This window comes from Moschus berezovskii, chromosome 19 (genome assembly GCF_049115385.1).
Source record: "Moschus berezovskii isolate FMDL1 chromosome 19, NW_MosBer_1.0, whole genome shotgun sequence".
Lineage (NCBI taxonomy): Eukaryota > Metazoa > Chordata > Mammalia > Artiodactyla > Moschidae > Moschus > Moschus berezovskii.
The window spans coordinates 74,265,320-74,292,768 of NC_142478.1; the positions used below are offsets into that span (position 1 = coordinate 74,265,320).

General features: G+C 58.4%; 1 protein-coding gene across 1 annotated transcript; it reads right to left on the bottom strand.

Moving 5' to 3' along the window:
- Positions 1 to 2,158: 2,158 nt before the first annotated feature.
- Positions 2,159 to 23,524, bottom strand: UPB1 (beta-ureidopropionase 1). Its single transcript, XM_088827867.1, has 11 exons — positions 23,466 to 23,524; positions 23,166 to 23,260; positions 22,852 to 23,063; positions 21,565 to 21,652; positions 16,978 to 17,072; positions 12,691 to 12,852; positions 10,747 to 10,916; positions 6,570 to 6,651; positions 5,413 to 5,455; positions 3,973 to 4,127; positions 2,159 to 2,448 (listed from the first exon to the last, which is right to left on the bottom strand). Exons 1-11 carry the CDS (start codon positions 23,522 to 23,524, stop codon positions 2,365 to 2,367), a joined length of 1,245 nt encoding a protein of 414 aa, XP_088683993.1. The 3' UTR covers positions 2,159 to 2,364.
- Positions 23,525 to 27,449: the final 3,925 nt, after the last annotated feature.

A 27,449-nucleotide genomic window follows, 5' to 3' on the forward strand; every position in this document is an offset into this window, starting at 1 on the left:
CCCACAGGTTTGGTTGGGAAACTTAGGATTCCACTTGCTCAGTGGGGCAACTGAGCAAGGGGCCAACATGCTGGCTGCTGATCCTCTGGGGACTTAGATTGCCAGCTCCTCCCACCAAAGCAAAGCCACTGGCTCCACGGTGACCTCCAGCTCCCCCAAACACCAGGGTCTTGTTCGCTGGTGGGACGACTAAGCTGAAATCTGACGGGTCCACCTGCGGCCAAGCTGTTAACCCTCAGCCGCACAGCCCCGAACCGGAAGTGGGCATGGGTGCTGTGCTCAGGGGCTAGAAGCCCAGGCCAGTCCCCCACCTGGTAAGCTTCGCTGTGCTTTTACCGGCTCTGCCACCCGGAAGATGTCAGACTGTCCAGGTCACTCACGTCGAGGCACAAGGGCGAGAGCCTGTCCACTCTGAGGGGGCCCACTGGGACAAGGCTGGTGACCGCACCTCAGCGCTGCCCGACAGCCATCTGGGCCCGTCCCTGGTCTGGGCAGAGCAGCATCCCCTCCACCGTGGACCCCGCACAAAGGACACAGCGTCTTCTGATGCGGAGGTTTCCACCGCACGCAGAGAGGTGATTCTGGCCAAGGGCTGGCCCATTTCTCCTGTATGGAAGGACGGCGCTGTGTCCCGGGCTCAGCCCTGTGCAGTACGCCCCCAACTCCATCACACCTCCCACTGGCTCTTGGGGCTATCCACGTTGGACACTTGTTAGGGTCACGGAGGTGCTGCTCCCCTCCGATCAGGCAACTTTGGGCGCACTGCTGTGGCCCTTGAAGCTCATCTGTGTGGTGTTCTTGGCTTTTGGGGCTGCCTGCAGCCTGACGAGGGTTTGCCTTTCATCACAAAAGCTCATCAACAAGGAGTGGGAGTCAAGGCGCTCGGTGGACCCTCCGCACGCCCTGCCGTCTGTCTGCAGGCCCCTGGAGCCCTTTGGCACGGGAGCGCCTTCTCACGGGCCCGGCCTCCCTCTCGGCCTCCCGGTCCACTCACCCTGGTAAAGCTGTGTGGTCACTGCATGCACCTGTCCCTAGAAAAGTCACTTCCTGGAGACATCTAGACGGAAGTAGTAAGAAGGTCAGCAGGACTTATTTCAAACTTTGCAGCTGAGCGGAGGTTGAGGTCCACGCCCATTCTGCTCTCAGGGCCTTGCTGCTGCTAAGTCACTTCAGTCGTGTGTGACTCTCTGTGACCCCATAGACGGAAGCCCACCAGGCTCCCCCATCCCTTGGACTCTCCAGGCAAGAACACTGGAGTGGGTTGCCATTTCCTTCTCCAATGTGTGAAAGTGAAAAGTGAAAGTGAAGTCGCTCAGTCGTGTCCGACCCTTAGCGACCCCACAGACTGCAGCCTACCAGGCTCCTCCATCCACGGGATTTTCTAGGCAATAGTACTGGAGTGGCTTGCCATTGCCTTCCCCGTCTCAGGGCCTTGGGTCAGATTGAATCAGGCCTACCCAGATTATCTAGGATAATCTCACTTGCTTGGTTAACTGCCTACAGGCTTAAATCACGCTGGCTAAATACCTTCACAGATTAGCATCTGATTGGGTAAACAGAGACTGCAGCCGGTCAAGGTGACAGCTTCCAATGACTGTCCCCGTCTGCAGAAGTCGCCGCCAATCTAAATGGAAGGCCCTCTGGCTGCAGAGCGTGGGCTCCAGCAGCCGGGGTTCCCTGGCCCTAGGGCGCAGGCTCAGTAGCTGTGGCCCGCAGGCTTTGCTCCTCCACGGCAAGTGGGATCTTCCTGGTTCAAGGATGGAACCCACGTCTCCTGCATTGGCAGCTGGATTCTTTCCCACTGAGCCGCCAGGGAAACCCCTCACTTCTTTTCTTTTCAAAAGCTACTTATTTATTTCGGTGTGCTGGACCTTCCAGCGAGATCTAGCACGTAGGATGTTCAGTGGCAGCACGTGGGATCTGAGCTCCCCCAGCAGGGGTTGAACCCACCCCCTACAGTAGACGCGTGGTCTTAGCCACTGGACCGCCAGGCAAGTCCCCAATCTGTCTCGCGTCAAACCATCCTGCACAATCAGTGCCTGGGATCACCTTTTAATTGAATTTCTATAATTCACCCAACAAAGTTTCACCACCTTCAAGTGAGCAAAGTGAACAAATTCAGTGGTTCTGTTACATTCACAGTGTTGTGTAACCCTCACCTCCACCCAGTCCCCAAACATTTTCATCCCAGGAGAAGGAAACCTGGTGCTCGTGTGCCAGCCCGGGGCACTTTTAAAACCAGCCTGGACAGCAGCGCCATCGGGGCGTCAGTAGGGAGAACCCGGACATGGCACGCCTGGCGCCCTGGCCCATCTGCTGCGGGCAGAGGTGCCCTCCCTGGCGGGCGGGGGCTGAGGGCCGCCGCTACTCTTTCACAATCTTGGGGGTGTAGTCAGGTTTGACAGCTTCCGCGAGTTCCCGAGCGTACATCTCGTATCTGCCCGTCATCTGAAAGCGAGAACAGCAGGACTTTGAGTGGCTCCCATTTCGTTCTCAAGGCCCTCACTCACGCACCTCCGCATGCTGCCGCTGGAGGGCAACCGTGGGACAGAAGTGCGACCGGAAGGCGGGCTGGAGGCCAGGACGGCCTCAGACTTGGATTGGGAGCCACACCCCGCGCCTCCCGCCCCGTGCAACGCTTCCACACCGATTCCGGGGCGGAGGCGAAGATCAGAGGCCGACTTGACTCATGCCCCCAGCCCCTCCTGCTGGAACACCTCTGTGATCTTCCACCAGAAGGTGTGGCGGGCTCCCAGCCGGGGGAGGAGGGCCGTCCTGCCCCCTGCGCCCCCAACCCGAGAGGGGCTTGACCTGCCGCCGATCACTGGCAGGAGTGGGCCCCGGGATCCACACCCCGGGGGCCTGGCTCTGGAGGGCCACCCACTGCACGCGGCGTCTCATCCTGGACGGAAAACCCACCCAGGGGGCTCACACCCCGTCCTTCCCACCTCCCCCTCCCTCCCAAAGCTCTGACAGGAGCTGGTGCCAATCATCACAGCTTGGGACAGCTTCTGCTTTCAGAAAGTTACTGATGAGATGTCATTTGGATTACTGGCTCCGACTTCCATTCCTGCGGAATCCGGCATTAATCTAAGCTTCCCAGGAGGACGAGAGACAGGAGACCTTCACCTGGGCAGCGCCCTGTCGCTCAGATGAGGATCTGGGACTCAGGGAATGTGCCCAAGGACGCATGCTCACAGAAACAGGAGTCTCGGGCCTGGAACCCACGTCTAGCTGGCCCCTGGTACCACCCCCCACCGCACCCCCGCCCAGGAGCACTGGGCAGTCGTCCCATCGTGACAGTGTGACGTTTATTTGTGTGTGTGGTCTGCTGAGAAGTGGGTGCGGGGTTGGTGGAAACACCCTGGGAGGCTAACACAGCGACTCCCTCTGTGTGCCTGACGCACTGTTTTCTGGGGTGGGGGGTCCCAGGCCGCAAGCACCCCATTCTAGGAGGTGGGTGCTTACAACCCTTGGAGCCCTGCCACCTTCCTTACAGGGTGTCAGGTCCCCAAGGCCTCTTGTTTTACAAGCGGCCGCATAAGGCGGGGAGCCGAAGTGGCTCGCGAGGCAGCAGCTCCGCCAAGGCCAGAGGCCCGTTTCTGTCCTCGACCCACTTCCCTCCATTGTCCAGGCCCAGACTTGGGGCCTGGCCACGGGCAGAGCCAGAAACACACATTCATCTGTGGTGAGTGCAAGTGCCTGGGAAGGAAAAGAGGATTAGTGAGGCCAAGCCACTCTATTCTCTGGACAAATGAGATTGAGATGAATCTGCTCAAAGGCGCCCAGACTCTAATAAATCAGATGAGTGGGCAGCATTTGCCCCCTGGTTCCCCTCCCAGGCCCCAGCCCCCTCTGCGCAGCTCCGGGAAGAGGGGCCACGCGGCTGGCCCTCAGGCCGCCCAGGGCCATGCAGTCCCAGTGCTGGGAGCAGGCCAGGCCGTGTGGAGGAGCAGGGGCCTGGACACCCACCTTGAAGCCCCAGACGTCGTTCACCTGCCGGCAGAGGTTGAGGTCCAGTTCGGCGACCAGGAGCCCGTCCCGGGTGCGAGAGAGCCCAGGGGTGCGGCTGCCGTCTGGGGCCGCCACGTAGCTGGAGCCGTAAAAGTAGCCAAAGTCCTGGTGAGCTGTGGGGCAGTGGCCACAAAACCCGTGAGCGCGTGCAGACGCGGGTGGTCTCCGCACCCACGTAGGGGAGACACCCAGGATGAGGGCCCCCTCACCCTCCCTAGCAGCTGCTGTGGCCCCGAGGACCTGCTTCCCTTGGCAGGCCTGGACGCCCGGCCGCCAGCTGCAAGTCGCCCTCAACACCCTCACCTCTGCCCCAGGAACTTTTCTTTTTATTATTTTTAATTAACTTCCTTATATTATGTATTTGGCTGCGCTGCGTCTTAGGTGCTACACGTGGGATCTGTTAGCTGCAGCGTGCAGGATCTTTAAAACTGAAATTAAAATGCTGTTTTATTGATATACATACATATGTATATATAGTTTGTTTGCTTGCTTTATTTTTTAGTTGAGGCATGCCAGATCCTGCTCCCTGACCAGGGGTTGAACCCAGTTCCCCCACACTGGGAGTGTGGAGTCTCAGCCCCTGGACCACCAGGGGAGTTCCGAACCCGGGAACAGACCTCCCTGGCAGAGGTGTCGGTCCCCGGCTCCAGCATCAGCCACCACGGCCCAAGGGAGTCACGTGGCCCGCATGGTGAGCTTGGCCCTGCCCAGCCGTGTCACCCTCACCCCGCTCCAGGCCTCAGGACCCTCATCAGTAAAGCGGGGTGCCAGCCGCCCCAAAGGTGTACGGGGAGTGTGCGGGTGCCGCTCAGGGTGGGCATGACCCTGGTCCTGTGACAGGAAGCCCCACGGGGCCGGAGGCTCCGGCCTCCCAGGCCTCGAGTGGGGGGAACTGAGCTCTTTCAGGAAATACTGCTGTGGGAGGCCCTGCTCAGACCCCTCTGCTTCCCAGATACCTCCTTGGAGATGGGGGTGGCCCCCTCCCACATTCCAGGCCAGAGAGGAGGGGCTGGGCGTGGCGGATTCCAGCCCTGCCCACAGAGCCAAACAGTCTGTGGGTTCTAGGAACCCAAGGCAGCCACGCTGGGCTCTGGGGGCACCTGGACAGCTGGGGGCGAGGGGTGTGGTCTGCAGGGTGAAATGGGCACCCCTGTTTCAGGGAGCCCACAGAGGGCTCCCCCACGGCTTGGCGCATCTCCACCCCAGTCCCTACTCCATCCTCATCTGGGGTGCCAGGGGGCCACAGGCCCAGGGGCCACACGAGGCGGGCGGGGGGGCAGGTGTGCAGACACGGTCTGTGGGGTGGGCCCTGCTCGGAGACAGCAGATGCAGAAGGGACAGCCAGTTTTTCCCCCACCCCCACCCCAGTCAGCCCCACGGAAAGTCACCTGGACGCACCTTTCTTGCCATCCCCAGAGGTGAACTCGTTTGGGAAGTGCTCCTGGGAAATAAAACCAAGGTTAAGACCCACTTGGCACTAGGAGTGAAGAACCCTCCTGCCAACGCCGGAAGACGTTAAGAGATGCGGGTTCGATCCCTGGGTCGGGAAGCTCCCTGGAGGAGGAAATGGAACCCCACTCCAGTGTTCTTGCCTGGAGAATCCATGGACAGAGGAGCCTGGTGGGCTACAGTCCATAGGGTCGCAAACAGACACGACAGAAGAGATTTAGCACGCAAGCACAAGACACACCTCTAGGGGGTGTTGGCGGGACGCTCATCAGAGTTAGATGGTGGCAAGGGACTTAGCACACAGTTACAGCGATGCGGACCGGCCCGATGGAACTGTCCCCCCGAGCCCCAGCCCCCCGGCCAGCCGGACATCTGACCAGACCCGGGGGGAAAGACCCAGATTTGGCCTTCGGGAGCTTATCATCTGCTGGGAAAAGAGAAAGCCATTGTGGAGACAGGTTCCCCAGGGCCGTGGAGGGCATCTGGGGCTTCACAATGCCCTGCCTGGGGGCAGCACAGGCAGCAGGGGTACTCGCTCTGATACCTTCCCCAAGACTGTGCGTCCAGCTGGAAGGGGGCGCCGCCTGCGGGCTGGTTAAAACACCAAGTTTCCTTCCTGTAGATCCACTTAGGGTTATCTCAGGCTGATCAGATGCTCTGATTAGAGTCTAACATCTGATCAGCAAGAATGCGGAGGAGGATTTGTTGTGTAATAAATACCCAGTGTTTGAGGTCAAATCTTTCGGCGCCTGAGGTCAAGGCTGGGGGAGGACGGGAAGAAAGGAGGTACTGGGTGGTAGTCACGGGCCGAGAGCCTTTTAAAATGGTTTCAGCTGCAGACCCAACAGGGTGCGAGCAGTGCCAGGCTTCACGGTGACAGGCCCAGCCAGGCTCCCTGTGCGGGACCCTGGGGTGTGGGGCCTGTGTGCCCAGAGGAGGTGCGACCCCGGGGGTCCCCACCAGGGCCCCTGCAACTGCCACTCGTCCTCCTGGCTTCTGCTGGGGGAGTGGCTGGGCCTGCTGGCGGGCGGGCAGGTCTCCTGTCCTTATCCTTCTATCCCTTCCCCTGCCGAGGGTCCCCCGGAGGCCGAGCCTCCAGGACTCACCTGGCCCACGCGGTTGATGGCGCAGGTGAAGCAGTGGTTGGCGATGGCTGCGTTCCTGGCCTCGATGGGCCACAGGGACTCACTGTGAGACAGGAAGGAGGGGAACCAGCTTGACAACCTCCCAGCCTTTGACTCAGCGGACGCTCGGCCCTGAGCTGTGGCCGGGGTGCCAGTCTTGCCGTGAGGCTCACGGCGCCCGTGGGTGACCCCACACCCGCCACCAACAGGCCAGCTCGTCCCTGGCTCGGTCCGAAGCAGCCTTGTGGAGGGCGCCCGATGCACCAGCGGCAGCCCTGGATCAAAGCCTCACCCTGGGGCACCCTGGGCGGTGCAGTGGTTAAGACTGCACTCTCCACCTGCAGAGTGCACGGGTTCAATCCCCGGGTGGAGAACTAAGATCCTGCAGGCCATGCGGTGCTGTCAAAAAAAAAAAAAATACTCGCCCTAAGTTTCCTTTTCTGAAGCTTCCCCAAAGGGAGGCTGTGCAGACAGGCATCGGCTCACGGCTTCTGGAAATATCCGGCAGCTGAAGCGTCTGGCAGGGTAGGGGGGGTGCTACCTGGCAGGACCCCCTTCACTGCTGCTTCCGCCTCACTCCCTCCTCCCAGGTGGGGTCGGGAGCCTCCCCCAGGCCTGTAAACGTCAGAAGGGAGCTGGGGGCCTGGAGGCCTGTGTGCTCCCCAGTCCCTACCCTGGTAGTACAAGTCGTGTTCGACTCTGCGACCCCATGGACTGTAGCCCACCGGGCTCCTCTGTCCGTGGGATTTCCCAGGCAAGAGTACTAGGGTGGGTTGCCATTTCCTCCTCCAGGGGAATTTTCTAGACCTGGGATTGGGGGGCGTCGAACCCTGAGCTGGCGGGTTCTTTACCATGGAGCTACCGTGGGGAACCCTGTCACGCCACCTTGCGAAGTCGTCCGTCTCTGCAGGGAATTTCAGGCCCAGCAAACAGTAAGCCTGAGATGAATTCAGGCTGAAGGCGGGCATCACCTCTCCTGAGCTGCCCCCTCCGTTTCCCTCTTCTGAACCCCGAGTCTCGAAGCAGAGGCCCCCCTGGTTCTCCTACAGGCACAGGACGGGGACATCCCCACGCGGGCACAGTGGAGCTCCCCCGGTCCAGCACCTGCAGGGGTGGGGGACTCAGTGGGAAACTCTGCTCCGGTGGACGCCTGTCCGTCCGCAGCCCACCAGCAAGATGTGCCACGGAATTCAGCGGGCCTGCTGGCCACTGACGGTCTGAGGAACAGTGCCGTTGGGGTTCTGGACGCAGAGCTGCGATCCCACTCAGAAACACGGGGTGCCTGGGAGCGGAGGGCCCCGGAGCCCTCCCGCCAGCATGCACCTGGCTGAGACCGGGAGTGGGTGGAGCGGTGGGTGGGTGCTTGTCACAAGCCTAACTCCCAGCAGCGCTCACAAGTCTGGAGGGGAAAAAAAAAACCAGCCTTGACGGAGGGACTCATTTTCCTGCTTTTTTCTCCTCGCAGCTGGCAGGACACCGAGGCTCTCAGCCGAGGCCGGAGGTTCCTGAGGGCCCGGCGGGCGGGCGGGGTGCACCGGCCCCTGAAATCAGTCACAGCGGGGAAGGGGAAGGGTGGCCCAAGAGGGTGGGAGGGCTGCAGCGCCCGCAGGGACTTGGTTCACCAAGCCGCACGGTGCCTCTACTGGGTGCTTGGAACTGGGGGACCCTACCTGCGAACACCCTGCCCACTCCCGGGATGCGCACACGTGTTTGCACATGCGCGCATGTTGTGTGGGGGTGGAGGGGTGCCGATACAGCAGGCGGGAGATGTCAGAGAAGGGGACGGTGCTTCTAGAAGCTGCAAGCCGAGGCTGCTGTGCAGCTGGTGGGTCTCTGCCAGGCCCCCTGCTTATAAACCCTCAGGGTCGATTCCACAAACAACCCTTCAGGACTTTAAGAAGCTCACCCTGTGTCCCACCGTCCTAGTTTTCTATACTCTACAGCTATCCTCGGCAGGGAGAGTCTCGGCACGGTTCTGACCCCAGCCTGGAAACGTCCTTTCTGCTCACAGGCAGGGGTCACAGAGCTGTGTGAGCCCCAGGACGGCTGGGCGATAACCGCTGGGGAAGAGGAGCTGACCCTGACCACTCTCTCCTCCAGCTTTTCCCTGTTGTCCATCTCACGGCCCTGAGTAATTTCACGCAGGAAGCTTTCCTCTGCTCTCGCCAATGTGCCCTCAAGCTAAGGTTTTCAGGCTGTAATTATCTCGTCAAGGGTGTAAGGGCTTCCCCAGCGGCTCAGTGGAAAGGAATCTGCCTGCAATGCAGGAGATATAGGAGACACGGGTTCCCCCGGGAAGATGCCCTGGAGGAGGAAATGGCAACCCGCTCCAGTCTCCCTGCCTTCTTCCACGGGAGAATCCCATGGACAGAGGAGCCTGGCGGGCTACAGTCCATGGGGTCGCGAAGAGTCGGACGCGGCTGAGCGGCTGAGCCCACAGTGGGAGAACACTGCTCAGACACGGGGCTTCCAGAAGGCCCATCAGGTCTCAGGTGCCAGCAGAGACACATCCTCCTTGGAGGGCACAAGTGGGTGGGACCACTGCTGTCCAAGGAAGGAAGATGGACGGCATTTAATAAGCCTAGGACACGAGCCATCACGTGTGTATTACGCTGAGCGGCTTCTGTTTGCTTAATGGGGGCTGATAAAAGCCCAGAAGTGCTCGGTTGGAGAGGTGACATCTGAGTCCAGGCTACAGCTGTGTCCCTCGGGGGGGGGGGCAACTGGCTTCAGGGACCCCCTCTGGGGTGATGCGGCTCGTTGGGTGTATACCTCCTGGCCAGCAGAAGGGACTGCTCTGGGGCGTGGCCCAGGGCATCTGTCCAGGTTCGCTGGCTGGAGCACCAGGAACCACTCTTCCTCACGAATGTCAGGGGACATTGTCACAGAGGCCACGCTGCCCGCTGCCTCTCTGGTGGTGGGGAGGAGACCCCAGGCGTGACCACCCCCTTGTGCCTGAGATCGTGCCCCCAGACACAGACAGGACAGAGTCGTTCTGTAAGGGACCAGCCGTGCAGATCAGCACGGTGAGGGAGGGGGCCCCACGTTCAGCAGCAAGTTCAAGGTGAAGTGACGGCCACGACCCCACGTTTAGAAGACACTCGATGGAAATCTCGTGGCGAGTGAGGGCAGGGGAGCCCACAGGGTAGGCCCACAGGGGACTGCAGGCTGCCCCCAAGCTGCCTCCCTGATGGGCACGGGGGGTCCCCGCCCCGCACCCCCCCACAATGACACAGCAGACCCCAGAATGCTCTGGGGGAAGTGAGCTGTGGAGAAAGGCGTTTGCACAGATGCCCAGAGCTCTCCTGCTCCTTGATGAGGCAAAGCTGGAAACCACCCGCTGCTGGGGAGGGCAAAGCTACGAAAGGGCGCTGGTGCCGGTTACTGCAGCCCCGCTGCAACCCAGCGAGCATCCCGGGGAGGCCCCGGAGCCCGCCCCTCCCGCCCGGGTCACAGCAGCTTTGTCTGCTCAGCGATAAGGCTAATACCACATGGCTGGGTAAACACAGGTGGCAGAGCCCCTCGACTGATCTCTCAAGGACCCTCTCAGCTCGGACCCCTTCTCTCACAGGGGGTCTGCAGACAGGAGGCCGAGGACCTCTCCGTCGTCATCCACCCAGGCGGGACACCCAGGTAGGAAGGCAGGGGAGCCAAAGCTGCTCAGGTAACCCCCGATGCTCCGGCCCTTAGAAGGGGAGCTTTCCTGAATCCTGCCAGCGACCCCTGCCCGAGACCTCGCCACAGCCAAGGACGGCATCTCGCAGCACGGCACTGCTCTTCAGCGCGGCGTGTCCGAGTCTGGGTGATCCCCAGGGACTGCATCCCACCAGCCTCCTCTGTCCGTGGGGATTCTCCAGGCAAGAATACTGGGGTGGGTTCCCCTGCCCTCCTCCAGGAGGATGAGCTTCCCGAGCCTGGGATCGAACCCGCATCTCCTGTGTCTCCTGCGTCAGCAGGTGGGTTCGTGACCACGCAGCACCACCTGGGGGGACCCCTCAGCTCTTCAAGGGGGGGCTGTAACGGATGCTTAAGTCGGCTGATCCTACCACTCACCGTCCCAGGGCTCAGGGGCAGTCACCTGCCTGCTGTTCACCCAACCCGCCTCTGCACCCCGAAACCCAGCCCCAGGGCCCCGCCGAGCCCCCTTGGGCCCAGTGACCTGAGCGCTCCGATGGTGGCGGAGGGGTTGAAGATGATCTCGGCCCCGTTGATGCTGTACATCAGCCAGTTGAGGGGGTGGTGCCGCCCGTAGCAGATGTTGACAGCGATCCGCCCAAACTGGGTCTGGAACACGGGGTGGCCCAGGTTCCCCTCCATGTAGTATGTGGACTGGAAGACAGAAGGCCGCGGGTGGACGCTCTGAGCCGCCAAGCTCCCCTTTCCTTAGGCTTGACAGAAAAATGAAAACATCACCCGTCCTCCCCAAGGGACTCTCCCGGTATGACTCTAAACTCCAAATTTTCAGACTACTTAAAATAAAATAAAAATAAAAAAACCCAAACCTGAAAACCCAGACACGATACAAACAAGCTTAGCCGAGGGGAAATCACCGTGGCCTGAGCACTTGCCCACAGATCTGTGGTGACGCGTTAGAAAGTCCCCAGAGCTCCTTCCCGCGGTATGTCAAGGATAAACTGGGGTGAGGTTTCATCCCAGCACCACTAGAGGCTGAGGCGTGTGGTCAGCGCTAACACGAGTTGGTCAACATCCTCACCAACCATCTGTCCCCGCCCCGGCTTGGTGGGTGGGGGGACACGCCATCATGTGCAATCTGTCCCACCAACAAAGGCCAATCTGAGACTGGAATTCCTCTCAGGAAGGGCCCTTCTCCACAAAGCTCCCTGGACACACACTGCCTGGGGCCAAGGATGTCCCCCACAGCCAGCAGGTGGGACACATTCCTGCCAACTCCGCCAGCCCTCTCAGGGTGCTGGCCAGGGTCCCACACAGGTCCGCTCCCAGCCTTCTGCCTCCTCCAATTGACCTCAAAATTCTCCTGAGCTGGGCAGCAGCCAGGATGTGTGCAGGGCCTGGACACATGAGCAGATCCTGGTGCGCAGAGACAAGCCTGTCGCTCTCTGCGGGGAGCTCAAGATTAAGCCCAGAGTGAACAGGTCAGGGGCACGTCTTCCTGCCCCCCGCCTCCAGTGGTCCCTGGGGAATGCTGGGTGCTTCTTTCTCCTTGGGGGGCTCGGCCAGCTCTGCATACCCCTTCACGTCTGCCCAACCAGCCTGGGAGCAGCTGGGACCCCCACAGCTGGGGAGGGCAGAGGGTGTCACACCCTGAACAGCTGTACTTACTGCAGATCCAGTTCAGACATCGGATCTCAGGCATTAGGTGAGGTCCATTTCCCGCCAGCAAACGTCTACCTCCCTCCACCCACGATGGGCGTTAACCAGTTAGGACAGCTAACCACTTAGGCCCTGAGTCCAGGCTGAAGCCCCAGCCTCCAGGCCTGTGCGCAGACACACCCCCTCACGGCCACCTGACACTTGGACGTCGCTGACTCGGACCCCACGGGCGCCACAGACAAGGAACCCCCCACCCCGAACAAGGACTAGACCTTGACGGACGAGGTGCTCAGGGCCTGCAGGGGCCCAGCAATCACGTCATGCTTGTGCACCATCGCTTCTGCTTTTACTGGAATTCCTTCCAACTAAGTATGTGCTACTTTTTTTTTCCTCTTAATTTTTTAAATTATGGAAGTGTGATAACACATTCACAGGAGACTTGGAAAATGGACAAAGTTACATACAGTTCCCCTATGTATTACAATTTTTTTTTAAGTAAACTAAGATTTTTAGCTGGAGTTTCAATATCAAACTCTCAAAAAACTGAACAGAATGAATATCCAGAAAAGCAGAAGGTCACAGTAGACCTGAAAACATGCTCCTTACTTTCAAGAAGAATTCCAGGAGGCCAACTCAGGTTATACTTTTTAAAATATTAACATATACAGGAACATAGTCCCCTGTGCTAAAGACGCGTGGGGACTCTCCCAGGACTCCCACCACACCCCCTGCCCGCGTGACGCAGGGCGACGCGGGGGAGCCACACCGCGTGGCGGCCAGGCTGCTCACGGGCCCAGGCGGGGTGGCTCACCTCGTTGAAGTCGCCTACTCTGGGGATGTGGTTCTTCCTCGTCTTGCCCAGGACCGCTCCGGAGCTGGCGACCACCACAGCCGTGTTCCACAGGACGTCCCCGTGGGCCGCATCTCGCTCCAGGATGGGGGATACCACCACCATCTCATGCTTCCTCGCCAGCTGGAAAAACAGGCGTGGCACCACCTCCTTCAAATTGGACGTTTTTACAGAAGGACTCGAGGGTCCTCCTAGATAGCGTCTGGGTTCCGAGCTGTCTCTGCGCTTGTCCTTTTAAAGACCAAATGCCAGCGCGGTTCTGATGCCCATGCTTAGCTACCTAGGAACCTGGTGGGAGTGGAAGGATGGTGCCGCTGCCGTGGAAAACAGTAGGGCCACGCCTCCAAAACTAAACCCGGAAGGACCACACGACCCCCTAATCCCACTTCTGGATCTCCCCAAAGACCTGCAATGCGTCCTTTTTCGGTTTCTGCTGCAAGCGAGAGCGACTGTCTCTTCATTCACTTCACCGGTTACTATGCGCCACGTTACGAACACTGGGACGAGACTTAGTGGCCGAACACCAGCAACGTCTGTGCTGACGGGTGGGACACTTTCTCTACCCTTTTTCAGATGTTTTCTTCATATGGCGCGCTTCGATGGCGTCAGTTTGCGTCACCTGAACGGCGTGTCCGTATAATCTCCTCCCAGACGTGCTGTAATTCCATCTTGGCTCTCTCCTTGATCCAAGATCTACTAGAGAGTTTCATCTCCCAGTGGCTGCATTTTCGCATTGCTGTGTCATCGTGGTTTATACTTTGACAGGTAGTTGCTGGTTGTATGTAATATTGGCCTGGGATCAGCTGGCGTGCAGGATACGAGCTCCCCAAGCAGGGGCTGAGCCCTGCCCCCGGCAGGGGGAGTGCAGAGTCTGGACCCCCGGACCATCATGGAAGTCCCACTCTCCCGATTCTTAAGCAGTCTACACTTAAACAGTTCTAGTAAGAATCAAATCACTTGACATTTCCATGAGCCTAGGGTTATATCAGCAGTGTATGGGTTATATCAGGATTTCTGAAACACTGAACATAGCCCTGGGGACTTTCTAGTGTGGCTAAGGCTGATTTCCTAATGCCAAAGGGTGCAGAGAGCAAAGTCTTATGTTTTCCAACCCTGTGACCCCTCGACAAAGATCACAGACCCTGCAGTACAAATAAAACAAAAACAAGCCTTCACGCCACTCCCCACAGACCTTCAGACCCACAGGCAAATGTGAGACAAAAGGAAAACAGCCAGGCAGGAGCTCCAACGAGGGGAAACAGGCACCTTCGTGAGACGCCAGTGGGAGCGCAAATGGCGCTGGGCTCCTCATGGACTTAAATGCAGCCACCACAGGGCTGGCAACTGAGCAGGAACGTGTGAGCACTCGTGCTCCCAGCAGCGCTGCTCACGACAGCCGAGGGCGGGAGCAACCCGCCCGCCCAGATAAAGCGTGGCGCGCACCTGCAGTCGGAGAAGGGAATGGCGCCCACTCCAGTCCTCTTGCCTGGAGAGTCCCATGGACCAAGGAGCCTGGGAGGCTGCAGTGCATGCGGTCACAAAGAGTCGGACACGACTGAGCGACTTCACACAGACATGCAACGGAGTATTTTGCCATTTTGTTCAGCCGGTCAGTTGTGTCCAACTCTTTGTGACCCCATGGACTGTAGCCTACTAGACTCCCCTGTCCTTCACTATCTCTCGGAGCTTGCCCAAACTCATGTCCATCGAGTCGGTGATGTCATCCAACCATCTCATCCCCTGCCGCCCCTTCTCTTCCTGCCTTCAATCTTTGCCAGCATCAGGGTCTTTTCTGATGAGTCGGCTCTTTGCATCAGGTCGACAGAGTATTGGAGTTTCAGCATCAGTCCTTGCAACGAATATTCAGGGTTGATTTACTTTAGGATGGACTGAATGGAGTGTTATCCAGCCTTAAGAAGGAAGGCAGCCCTGGCCCATGATGAAGTGGCTGTGGTCTCTGACATGGATGAAACCAAGGACGTCATGCCATGTGAAACCAGCCAGGTGCAAAAGGACAAACGCTGCAGACGAGCACTCCGGCGGGGCGTCTAAAGGAGTCGAATTCATAGAAACCAAGTGGGACGTCAGGTGCCAGCGGATGGAGGTGGAGGGGAGTTGATACGCGGCTGGAGGGCTTCAGATCTACAAGATGACGAATCCTGGAGGTCTACCTCGTAACGCTGTGAAGGGACAACTGACCTGTCCACTCAAAAGTGCTTCAGGTGACAGATGATGTGTTTTCTACCACAACGTGTGTGTGTGTGTGTGTGTGCTCAGTCACGTCACACTCTTTGTGACCACATGGACTGTAGCCCTCCAGGCTCCTCTGTCCCTGAAAGCACCCAGGCAAGAATACTGGAGTGGGCTGCCACTTCCTCCTCCAGGGGATCTTCCCAACCCAGGGATCCAACCCTCCTCTCCTGCACTGGCGGGCAGATTATTTACCACCAAGCCACCTGGGAAGCCCTTTTAGCACAATTCAAAAAAAAAAAAAAGAAAACAAGGGATTTCTCTGGCAGTACAGTGGTTAAGACTCTGCTTCCACTGCAGGGACACAGGTTCAACCTCTGGTTAAGGATCTAAGGTTCTACATGCCTCCTGGTTCAGCCAAAAAAAAAAAAGATTAAAAAAAAAGGGGGAAAAAAATCATCATATGTCTCATCTACCCAAAATAAACCCAGAAATCCAGAACCCAACCAAACGTAACTCTTGGACACCAAATTCCTTTTGTCTCAAATAAGAACTACAGGATTTGGGGGCCAGAAGGAGCAGCCCCAGCCGGTCATCTGTCCTCAGCTCTTACCGGCCCATCGCTACCCCTGACCTCAGTGACAGGACAGAGTGACGGCACGGCAGGATGCCGGGAGCCGCGCGGGGGCGGCCGTGGGTCCTGGGGCCCTTGATGTGGACACGGGTCCCCGGACCAGCGCATCCCCATCCTCCGTCCACCCTTTCTTCCTCCCGTCCTGGTTCAGGCAGGCCGCCGGCGATCACTTCCCGCCCCATCCTCTTCATCCTCTTGTCCAAGGCACAGAACCAACCACCTAGGGGCTGGGAGATGTCCCCCCACAGCCTGAGAAGAGGGCTGCTTGGAATCACGGCTCCGTGCCGACCGGATCACCATGGGCACAGCGCTGCTCCAAAAGCCCCGAAGTTTCCGCAGGAATGAGGGAGTTTTCCGAGGTGAGAACAAGCATAAGCCACCATGTGGGACGTCCTGGGGGTTTTGGGGGTGGCCGCTCCATGAAGACACAGTTCAAGGGGCATAAAGTCCATCGCTTCAACGTGCACCATTCCGTGGTTTTCAGTACACTCAGAGTTGTGCAACCAACACCACAACCTAATTTTAGAAATTTTTCAACACCCCAAGTGGAAACCCCGTCCCCATGAGCATCCCTGCTCATCCCTTCTCCCTGCTTAGGCCCTGGCAGCCACGGACCTGTTTTCTGCCCCCACACAGCTGCCCTTCCTGGACGATGCATATAAACAGAATCTTGGAACACACATTATGAGGTTTAAATAAAGAAAAACGAGGCCCAGTTTCTACACACAGAGAAGCTTCCATAACTCAAGTGACCAGCAAGTGGGGTAGCAGGGCTCTAGCCAGGGACACGGCCTTGACCTGGTCCCCAGGTGCCAGGGCTGCCCCTCACCGGCTGCAGACCCTGCCTTGGGCGGGTCATCCCCAGGCCCCCTCTGTGGGCTGCAGCTCCCTCACTTAAAAAGCCACGAAGGGGAGCTTCTCTTGGGGGTCCAGTGGTGAAGAATCGGCCTGCCAAAGTCGGGGACACGGGATCGATCCCTGGTCAGGGAAGATGCCACCTGCCACGGAACAACTAAATCTGTGTGCCCCGACTACTGCTACCGTGCTCCAGACAGCAGCAGGACCTGCCACCGCCGAAGCCGGCGCGCCTGGAGCCCGAGGGCCCAAGTCAAGAGGAGCCCCCGCACACATCGACGCAGCAACGGAGGCCTGGCACAGCCATGAATAACACCAATTCACTAATGTCATTTTTTAAAAAGGCACGAAGGGCCCTTCTGACTCTGAAACTGATTTCAAGTGAAAGGACACTTAAAAAAAAAAAGGGCAATAAATAGTCTTATCTACCCTTATCTGGCAAAACCAGAGCCAGAGGGATGCACTTTCCATGGGGAGGACCACCCCGGCCGCGGCGGCCGCGCTCTGGCCCGCACGTGTCCGGCGGCCCCAGGGCTGGCTTGCCGGCTGAGGGCCAGTTAATGTCCTACCTCCTGGCAGAACTTGGTGGTGGGCCCGTCCTCCGCTGACTCAGCAAATTCTGTCCACGGAAGCTTCTCTCTCGTACAGAAAGCAAAGGGCATTGCTGCGGAGAGGAGAAAGGTCAGAGTCACATCCAGGCTCAGGGCCTCCGAGGGGGCCCCTTGGCCTGGTGGGGGGGGGTCTGCCTTCCGAGGCCTACCCCCGGCTGTGGACGACGGGCAGACCCTCTCCTTTCTGGCTTCTGGAGGCCACCCATCCCTCCTAAGGTTTTAGACACACTTGCAGCAGAAATCTGAACAAACGCTTGCACACCCAGGCTCACAGAGGCCGAAAGATGTTACGACATGTGTCCATCAGCGGATGAACGGTTTGATGGCGGTCCACCCACTCGACAGGATGCTGTGCTGTGCGCACAGGCGCATCCGACTCTCTGCGACCCCGTGGGCTGCAGCCCGCCAGCCTTCTCTGTCCATGGGGATTCTCCCGGCCAAGAATACGGTGATGGGTGGCCATTTCCTTCTCCGGGGACCTTCCCGACCCAGGGTCAGACGCACGTATCCTGCATTGGCGGGCAGATTCTTTACCGCTGAGCCACCTTATTCAGCCTTAAAAAGGCAGGAAATTCTGACACTTGCCCGAACACGGGTGAACCCTGAAGACGTTACGCGCGGTGAAATAAAGCAGAGGACGCGCGCTGGACGCGCGCTTACACAGCACCCGGGACAGCCGGGTTCACTGACAGACAGTGCAAGGACCGGTGCCGGCCGGGGAGTGGAGGACCAGGGGCTGCTGCCCAAGGGGCGGGGCGGCAGTGCGGGCAGATGAGAACGTCCCACATGTGGACGGTGGCGATGGTTACACAACACTGTGAATGCACCAAATGTTACAGAACTGAACCCACCAAAAATGGTTACAATGGTCAACTTTATGCTACGTCTATGCAACCGTAATTTCAGCCACACACACAGACACACACACACACGCACACACACACACATGCACGCACGCACACACACACACACACAGACACGCACACACACACAGACACACACACAGACACGCACACACACAGACACGCACACACACGCACACAGACACACAGACACACACACGTGCACACAGACACACGCACACGCACACACGCACACACACGGCTTCCCTGGTGGCTCAGCAGTAAAGAATCTGCCTGCCAATGCAGGAAATGCGGGTTCGACCCCTGGGTTGGGAAGATCCCCTTGGAGAAGGAAATGGGAACCCACTCCAGTATTCTTGCCTGGAGAATTCCATGGACAGAGGAGCCTGGCGGGCGACAGTCCTTGGGGTTGTGGGAGTCAGACAAGATTCAGCGACTAAACCATACGTAAAACAATTCTGTACAAGGTACAGCCAGAAACTGCTGGCCGATTTGCAGGTTGCTATGAGCATAGCCGAGGCTCCTTGGAGAGGGTATCTCAGGGTCCCTGAAGACGGTGCGTAGGAATGCTCCTTCTCCCGGGGGCCGAGGCCTCTTCAGGAATGAGGAAAGCCGTTCGTGTAATGACCCCAGGAGAAGTCTGGGACACGCTGGATGAGCTGAGCGCTCCCAGGGGACAAAAGCATGATTTCTGTCCTCTCTGGATGGATGATGCCCCACCATCCAGAGGGCTAACTCAACAGGAAGGTTCATAACTCGCTGAGGCTTGTGTGCTTAAAAAAAAAAAAAGCAGGTACATACACGTGCAGTAACAATTCAAAGAACGCCAGGGCACCAGATTCTCAATGGAGGTTTCCTCTGTGGGGGTGGAGGGGGCTGGCAGGGGGTAGGCACCAGGGAGGCACGTACTCCGGCTGAGTGTGCTCCGCCGCCTCGGGCACACGCCTCCACATCCGCCGGTTTGATGGCATTCTCCTGCGTCCCCAGCGAGCTGCAGCCCCCAGCCGCATGGTCACTGGCTCTTCTGGATTCATCCTCCAGGTGATCTGTTCCATACCCTTTGCCCACTTCCTGCCGAGCTGTTAAGACTTTTCCTTCGTGACTTGGAACACTGAATTCCTTCTTTGGACCAATTCCGTGCAGAGTTGGCCCTCTGGACCTGTGGGTTCCCCCACTGGCTGAGGGTGGAAAACGTTTGAAAAAAAAATGTCCACAAATGTTCCGAAAAAGCAGAACTTGAGGTTACACCGTGTGAATGCCGCTGGACGGCTCTGAAACCAACCGGCCTACAGGGAGGGTTTGTGGGAAAGCTGTGGGATGTGGCCGAGGGGGACTTTACCTGGTTGCTGCACGGGGCGTGTGTGGCCTCTTTGTGGGTGATGGTCGTCATCAACTGGCGACCACAAATTGGCACCTGCATGGGGGGCTTGCCATCTACCTCTGCAAGGAGTAGACGATTGTGCTGTGGCAGCCGCTGACCCAACGCCCCCTGCGGGAGCTCACTGTCAGAGCAGAAACGAGGCACTCTGCCTGGGAAAACTGGCAGGACAGGTCCTCAGAGAGGTAGGTATTCTCAGAGGCTGGTGTTATGAGTCCAGCTCCTGTAAGCTCTCACGTCTAAAAAGCACGAAAATCTTCATGGTGACAGCTGGTCCCCTGAACAGAAGCTTCACGAGACCAGCAGAAACTTTCTACCAAAAAAAACCTATGCCTGCTTGCATGCCTACCCCCGTGACCAAAGTCACATAGAGACTGACCTTCCCCCTACCCCTCTGGAGCAGTTTCTCAGAGCTGTCTGAGGTGCTGTCTCCTGGGCTGCGGTCCTCATATTGCCCCCAATAAAACTTAACTCTCATGTGATTCATTTTTTTTTTAAGTCGTCACAGCCTTTCCCAAACTCGGGCCGTGTACCCAGCACGGTGCCAGGCCTGGTGAGAGGCAGCTTGTCCCGATACCCCTGTGAAGTGAGTGTGACTCCTCATCCCACAGAGAAGGAAGCGGGGCACCAGCCTCCCCCGTCCCTTCCAGTCCCTGGCAGCCTGGGGCAACGGTGGCACCACCACCATCTCGGCCGCCCGGGATGTGGCCCACAGAGGCAGCGAAGTGGGCAGCAGGCTCTGCCAGCAGCAGCCCCAGGGGCCTCGGCATCGGGCTCAAGACTCCCCAGGCTCCTTGGGTGAAGACGGATGAGCTATTTTAAGGAAGCCAATGAGAACGCTGTTGATGCTCACTTGCAGCTCTCAGAGCATTAGGAGAGACTCAGGGCCCCAAGAGGATAAAACCTCCCTTTCCGATTCCATTTCAGGTTGCTAAGCTCTCCACATTTCCCCATTTCCATTTTAATGGTTTCTTTTCCTGTTTTCACAACCCCTGTAGTGTAAACAAACTTTCAAAAGCAGCATGTGGAAGGCAGGTTGGGGGAGGCTGGCTGCAAAGTTCTAACCACATTTTCCAAATCTGAGGGAACGGGTGTCCCCCATTCACTGAACCAGCGCTCCCTGAGGCAGGCTCTGGACTTAGGCCCCTGTCCTGCCCTCAGGAAATGCCAGCTGCAATGGGGAGCTCAGTGGGAACCTGGTGGGGTGCTCAGTTCTGTGCAGGGGAGTCTCCAGGGCCCCCAAAGGAGGGGGTGTCCACATTAAGCCTTGATGGATGAGCTGGAGTTTTCCAAGAAAGAGAAGACGTTGGTTAAACCATCGAATAAGTATTTTTAGCATCTGTCACGTACCAAGGATTATTCAAGCCACTAAAAATAAAATGGGGGTAGGAGAAAGAATAAACAGAACGTGATCCATCCAAACAACGGAATATTATGCAGCCCTGAAAAGGAAGGACAGTCTGACACTCGCAACAACGCAGATGGACCTTGCAAACATGATGCGCAGTGAGACAAGCCAGACGCCAGAGGCCAAATACTGCAGGATTCCACTTACAGAGGCCCCGAGGGTCAAGTTCATAGAGACGCAAAGCAGAATAGAGACCTTCAGGGCTGAGAGAGTCACTGATGAGTTAGTGCAGAGCTTTGGCTGGAGATGACAAAGAAGTCGGGTGGAGATGGTGGTGACAGTTAAGCAACTTTGCGACTGTGTTTAACATCGTGAATTACACATCCACCGAGAGCAGCAATGTGCATGCTTGACGATCACAATTTTTTGAGTGTTAAAAAAAATGGGGGGATGGGGATTGGGATGGGAAAAATTACCACCACCCAGGCACCGACCACAGGGAGTTTACAGTCTAACGGAAGAGGCAGGCATATCAAAACTGTCACCCGGGTGAAAACACACGTGACGGGAAAGGCGCAGGATGGGATGACCTGCTGGGCACTGGTGGCAGAAGGGAAGCGCACCGCTGCCCTCCGCTGTGTGTGTCTGTGTGTGTTCAGTCGCTCAGGCGTGCCCGACTCCTGCGACCCCGTGGGCTGTAGCCGTCCAGGCTCCTCTGTCCAGGGATCCTCCCGGCAGGATGCTTTGGGAGGAAGAATTAAAAGGCCCAGAGGAGAGGCTGAGGCGCGTGAGGAGGAGAAGGGGCTCCGGGGTTGCTCGTGCTGATGACAAAGAACCTCTCGAGGGATGAGCAATGAAAGATTTTTAAGAAACCACGTTGCAGACGCTCTCGGCGACGTGGAGGTAAGACAGTGCAGTTTTGCAAGCGGCAGAGGAAGCGACGGGGAGGGACTTACTCCACGCCTCCTGGAAGCAGATGATGTTGACTCCACACGTGGCAGCCACCTCCACGACGGCCTCCATGCGTCTGTGCAGCGCGGCGACCTGGCAAGTCAAACAGCGAGCATGAGAGCCCATCGGGTTCTACTGGTTGAGGCCAACTTTAGCACTCATCCCCCACAAGGCCCGCAGGAAGATGCGTGGGGCGGGAGGTTCTGGGATGTGGGACAGTCCTCGGGCCCGAAGCCGCAGGCAAAGGTGGAGGTGCAGAGGCCCCGGGGTCCCTGGACGCCACCTTGCTGAGCCTTGGTTTTCCCTGTCTAGAGAATGGGGAGAAGGCTGCCCGCCTCGTGGCGTTGCTGAGATGTGAGCTGCTTGCTGAGAGAGGGGCCCACCAGAGCCCTCCTCTGGGTCACCTGCCCCCTTGCCCCCCAGCCCTGGGACCCCGGTCATTCAGGACACCCTGCGGCTGTGGGGATGCCCAGTCCTGCCAGGTCTGTCCCTGCGTGTTCCTGATCTTCCAAGGACACCCAGCTGCTCCCTCTACCAGAACGTGCTCCCTCCCCCGACCTGACCTGCCCCACGTGTGTTCTCACGTGTCACCCACGGCAGGGCCAAGAATCGGGGTACCTGGGGTGCCCCCCGGCCTACATGCGCCCTGATAATGGCACCACTCCCCACTGGGCTTTCCTGTCCCATGATCCCACGAGCTCCTTGGGAGCGGCATCCTCAAATCCTCCGTGTCCTCAGCCCACCATCTCGCTCCCAGGAGACATTTAGAAGAGTTTTTGTTTAGAGACAGACCAGCGGAACCCGCTGGGGCCAGGCTGAAACCCAGAGACACCGCATCTCCCCCTACAGGGCTCCGCAGATGCTGGGCTGGAAGCATGTTTCTAGGTGCTGGGGGAGGTGGGGAGGTAAGGACCACATCCCCGCACCCCCACGACATCCTGACAACCCGGACTGGCCAAGAAGGTAGATTTGCAGCCTGATGAAGGCTGGGGTGGGTGACTCCCACACCAAGGAGCCAGGCAGAGGCACATGGGCTGGACAGACATGTGCGCTGGCCGTAGCCCAAGAGGCAGGGTTCCAATGGAGAGCGTGGGAGACAAAGGGGAGGCCTCCTCCCTGGCAACTTGAGCTCCATCCCAGGAGAGGGAGGCGGAGAAAGGGGTAGGGGCCGGAAGAAAAAGAGAAGTAAGGGACATAGCTGGAGGGCAGGGGTGAGGGGCACACCAGGGCAGAGCCGCTGGTCGACCAGCCGGGGACCGCGGGCAAGTCTCTACAGTCGGGAGAGGCCTAACCTGTTTCACCACGGGGGTGTCCGCGGGGAGTGGGGTTCTGTTCTGAACAAGCCCCACACGCACGGTCCGGGGCTTCCTCTGCTGCTCCGTGGCGGCCTCAAACGCGTAACCCTGCAGCTCGAAGTCCCCTCTGGAGGCGGCCTCGAGAGCCACGCCTGGCAGGTCGAGCTTCCTAGATGCAGGAAGGCAGAGCGCAGGTGAGCTGAGTGGGTCTGCCACACGTGATGACACTGGCAGTCACTCCTCCAGCCAAGAAGGGGTGCGTGCGGCTGTCCTGGCAGGAAGGCTCAGGAGCTGGCCAGGGCCGCGGCCACTTGAGCGAAGCTCGGGCGGGGCTGCAGGACGGGGTGGGGGGTACCACCCAACTCCCAAGGGCCGCGGCGGGCAGAGAATGGGCTTCACCTGGATTCTGGAGCCAGGAGGCGGAGTGGTTAGGCCCCACAGGGGAGGGCAGGGGGACGGGGCGGCAGGGAAGCTAGGCAAGAAGTTGATGCTCAAGCTGCTGAAATCAGGGCAGGGATTAAAGTCTCAGCATAGGCGAGAGGGGACAGAGTCCCCCAAATGTCTGTGGACTGGAGTCAGAGGGCTCTGTGAGCCGGCGGGGGGGCGGTCACAGCAGGTTGTAAGGAGACAGGAGAGCAGGAGGCCAGGACTGATAGCAGGACGGGGCCATGATCGTCTGGGGACCCCTGTCCTGCCAGGACCGCCAGCAGAGAGGGTAGCTCCCAGCCCGGTGCCAGACGGGCGAGGTGAGGCCCCAGCGTTCAGACCAAAGGCTGAAGGGCTCATCCTGGTGTGTAGTTTATTAACAGAGGCAAGTGGATTATTGATAAAAACCTCCCATCAAAGTGACCACGGGCCGAACACAAACACTGATGCCCATTCTGTGCCCCCGCCCGGGGGTGGAACCTGCAGGAGAGGGCCCAGGAAGAGCTGGCCATCTAGGGGGTGAGAGGGTTACGAAATACCCCGAGAATGCCTCAGAAAACCACCTGACAGCCATTATCTAATAATACTCCTCTCCCACTTTGAATCCCTTTCTTAACGACATTTCTTTCAAAATCACAGCCCTGTCAGCCTGAGCCCCCTGCCACCGCCCCCCTGCCAGGCGCTTTCCCCTGACAGCTCGGAGCTGGGTTCCGCCCCTGACAATCAGCCTGCTTTTCAAACTCGTCAGGGCTCTGTGCACTGTGGCAGGTTAGAAATAGCTGCAGAGCCCACACTTTTCCTCCTCTTGCCTCAGAGATGGTCCCCTGCCCCCCAGGACAAGTCACTGCTGCAGCTGGGGGGCCGGGCGGGCGGCCCATCCTCAGCCAGGAGGAAGATGTTGGCGGGGAAAACTCACCGGCGGTCTGCAAGCCCCTGGCTGTAAGCTGGTCCTGCAGCCTCTGGCCGGCCCGCCCCACTCCAGCTCCCTGGGGACACCCGGCCCTGAGGCCTGAGGCCACCGCCTGGAGGCTCTCCCTGCCCTCCTGTTATCCTGGCCTGCCGTCACCCCATGCCGCCCCACTTCCTCCTGGAGAACCCACCTGGCCCTCAAGCTGCACCCCCCAACCGTGTCCTGTGTCCACCAAGGGGCTCAGCTCACGGAGGCGGTGGGGCGCCAGACAGCCGTGGCGGATGGAGCCCAGCTAACAGACCAGGACCTCACACGTGGCCTCGCTCCTGCCCCCCGCCCTCCCTGGGTACCTGCAGCGGGCTCTCTGCCCCTCACCCTGGTAACTAAGGACCCCACCCTGAGGGCCTCACCGACGACGCCAAGAAGGAAAGCCCATCACTTCCTGTCCTGGACCCACACACCCCTTTCCACTGGGGTCAAGCCGGCCTTGCCCAAAGGGGCCCAGCTCCTGCTTCCTTGGCGACCTCTGGCTCCTGGAACTTCTCCTTCCCCTCTAATGGATCCGTGTTTTAAATAATTAAACCCGAGCTTTGTTACAAAAGAAACACAGGCTCATGGGGAGGGGGAAAAAAATCAAACGGTGGAGAATGTCAAATGGGTCGCCCTCCCTCCCAGAACCTGGAGACAGCCCCCCTCGACAATGTCTCCCGTTTCTCTCCAGCCTTTTTCTGTGTGTGTCACATACGCAGGCGTCCTTCTGTCTGTGCCACTCTGCTGTCTACACGCCTGTTTCGCTTGACAACGTGCACATTGGGCACCACTCCGTCTCCTGCAGACCTACCGTAGTTCACCATGGCAGCTGTTTGAGTCTCTCCTCTCTTGTTTAGGAAGCACCAGCCTTCTGACTGCTAAAGCCACTCGGACTCCCTGAGGTCCCCACCCTTCCAGACCTCCTTGAGTCGCCCGACAGTCTGTCCCCAATCTGAGCTGCCTCCTCGGTACTGGCCCTCGGGTCCTGCAACCTCACACCCTCATCTCTGGAGTCTCCCACGAAATCTCCGCTTCCTCTGCCCCTTAGAATTCTCCTCTGCACCCACCCCTTCACCTGCAATGACCATCTCTAGGACAACCCCAAGCCAGGCTCCTGACCCCGACACCAGCTCTCCAGAGTCTATGTAACAGGCCGTGGGCTGACCTGTGTGCCCCCTCCCCCAGAAAAGATACGCCCAACGTCCTAACACCCAGAACCCATGACTGGGAACTTTTTGGGGGAAAAAAGGGTCTTTGCAGACGTCATTAAGGATCTCAAGATAAGATCACTTGGTATTACCTGGCGGAGTCCTAAAAGCCAGTGCTGGGTTTTAAAAGGAAGGCCCAGAGGAGAGACCCAGAGAGAAAAGAAGAGTGTGAAATCAGAGACAGAGGCTGGCGTGATGCCACCAGGGGCCAAGGAACACCAGAAGCCGCCAGAAACCAGAAAAGCCACGAGAGAACGCCACCCAGAGCCTTTGGAAGACCGTGCCCCTGCCAACACCTTGACTCCTGTACTTCTGGTCTTCAGACCCACGAGGATACATTTCCTCGGTTGAAGCCACGCGGCGTTCGGTCATTTGTCACAGCACCCCCAGCGCGTCGGGCTGCCCCCCAGCTGCACCTCATCCGGTGAACCCACACGGGCCGCACGAGGGCCCAGGCCCCCTCTGCCAGGCTGGCTGTCTGCGCCGCCTGCTGAGACTTCTGGACCTGTCCTCCTCCCCGCCCCCAGGCACTCTGCCCACTCCAGGCCTCCCCATGGTCCACCTGCCCTTTGCAAATGCTCTGAAGGCTCCCAGCACCATCAGGACAATCCCGCCTCCTCTGCAGAGGAGGAGCCCCCAGGATCCACCCCGACTACTCCTGCCTCCTCTCCTGGGTGGGCCCCCACAGTATTCTATACCCACAGCCCCCAAACGGGCCTGTCCCCTGCTGTCTGTGCCTTGGCCTGGAGCACCTGAGCCCCTTCTTGTCTCTGGACCAACTCCCCGTCTCTTTCAGGACGCAGCGGAAGCCTGGCACACCAGAAGCCTTCCCCACTTGCCCCAACCCTGTCCATATAAACCCCCTCAGCACCCCCTGCATACTTTCTTGCAGTGCAGGATAACCATCAAACGACGGAAAGCCGCTCGAGGGCAGGAACCGTGGCTAACTCATCCTAGTGCCTCTAGCATCGGAGACAAAAATAAACACTCAAAAAATGTTTGTTGAATGAATAAATGCCTCTTGGTTCCGGCTGTCTTAAACTGTGCTTGATGCTCTTTGGGGATTTCATCTGTCTGGCACAAGGAAAGGCCCGTTTAACTCCCTCACTTCGTAAACACTTGCTAAGCATCACCTTTGTCTTGGGGGCAGGGAGCACTCATGAGAGAAGCCGGTCTTGCTTGGAATGAAGGAGGAGTCTAGGGGAGGACTCCATCAGGCCCCCACAGAGGCAGCCATACCCAAGTCAGGCCATGAGAAATGAACAGAACACTTTTATGTGGATCATTTTTTAGAAGTCTTTATTGAATTTGTTGCAATATTGCTTCTGTTTTGCGTTTTGGTCTTTTGACCACTAGGCAAGTGGGATCTTGGGTCTCCCTGGTGGCTCAGACAGTAAAGAATCCACCCGCAATGCAGGAGACCCAGCTTCTATCCCTGGGTCGGGAAGATCCCCTGGAGAAGGGAATGGCTACCCACTCCAGTATTTTCGCCTGGGGAATCCCATGGACAGAGTTTACAGTCCGTGGGGTCGCAAAGAGTCAGGCACGACGGAGTGACTTCCACTTTTCGTGCAGGATCTTAGGTCCCCAGCCAGAAATTGAACCCGCACTCCCTGCACGGGGAGGTGGATTCCTAACCACTGGGCCTCCAGGAAAGTTCCGTGAACAGACGAACTTTTAAATGAGTAATTTTCTGTCTTCACTTCACAATCTGTCCATAACCAAATCCCACCAATCACAAGTACAAACGGTTCAAAGCCCAGAGTGAAGCTCGGAAGGGCTTAGCCCAGGGTGGAACAGAACCAGGAAGGAGGAAAAGCAGAGAGAATGGAAACGGGGACCCACCGGCTCAGTTACTGTGGGCCAAGCCCCAGGAAGAGGTCTGGTGGCCACTGACAAACGGAATTTGGCTTCCACTCCGATCCTTCCCTACTCTGGAGTGATCCAAATGTGTACAGAGTCCTTCTTACAAGGCGGTCCTGTACCCTGAGCTCCAGAACGGGCCCTGGCCTGTCACCTGC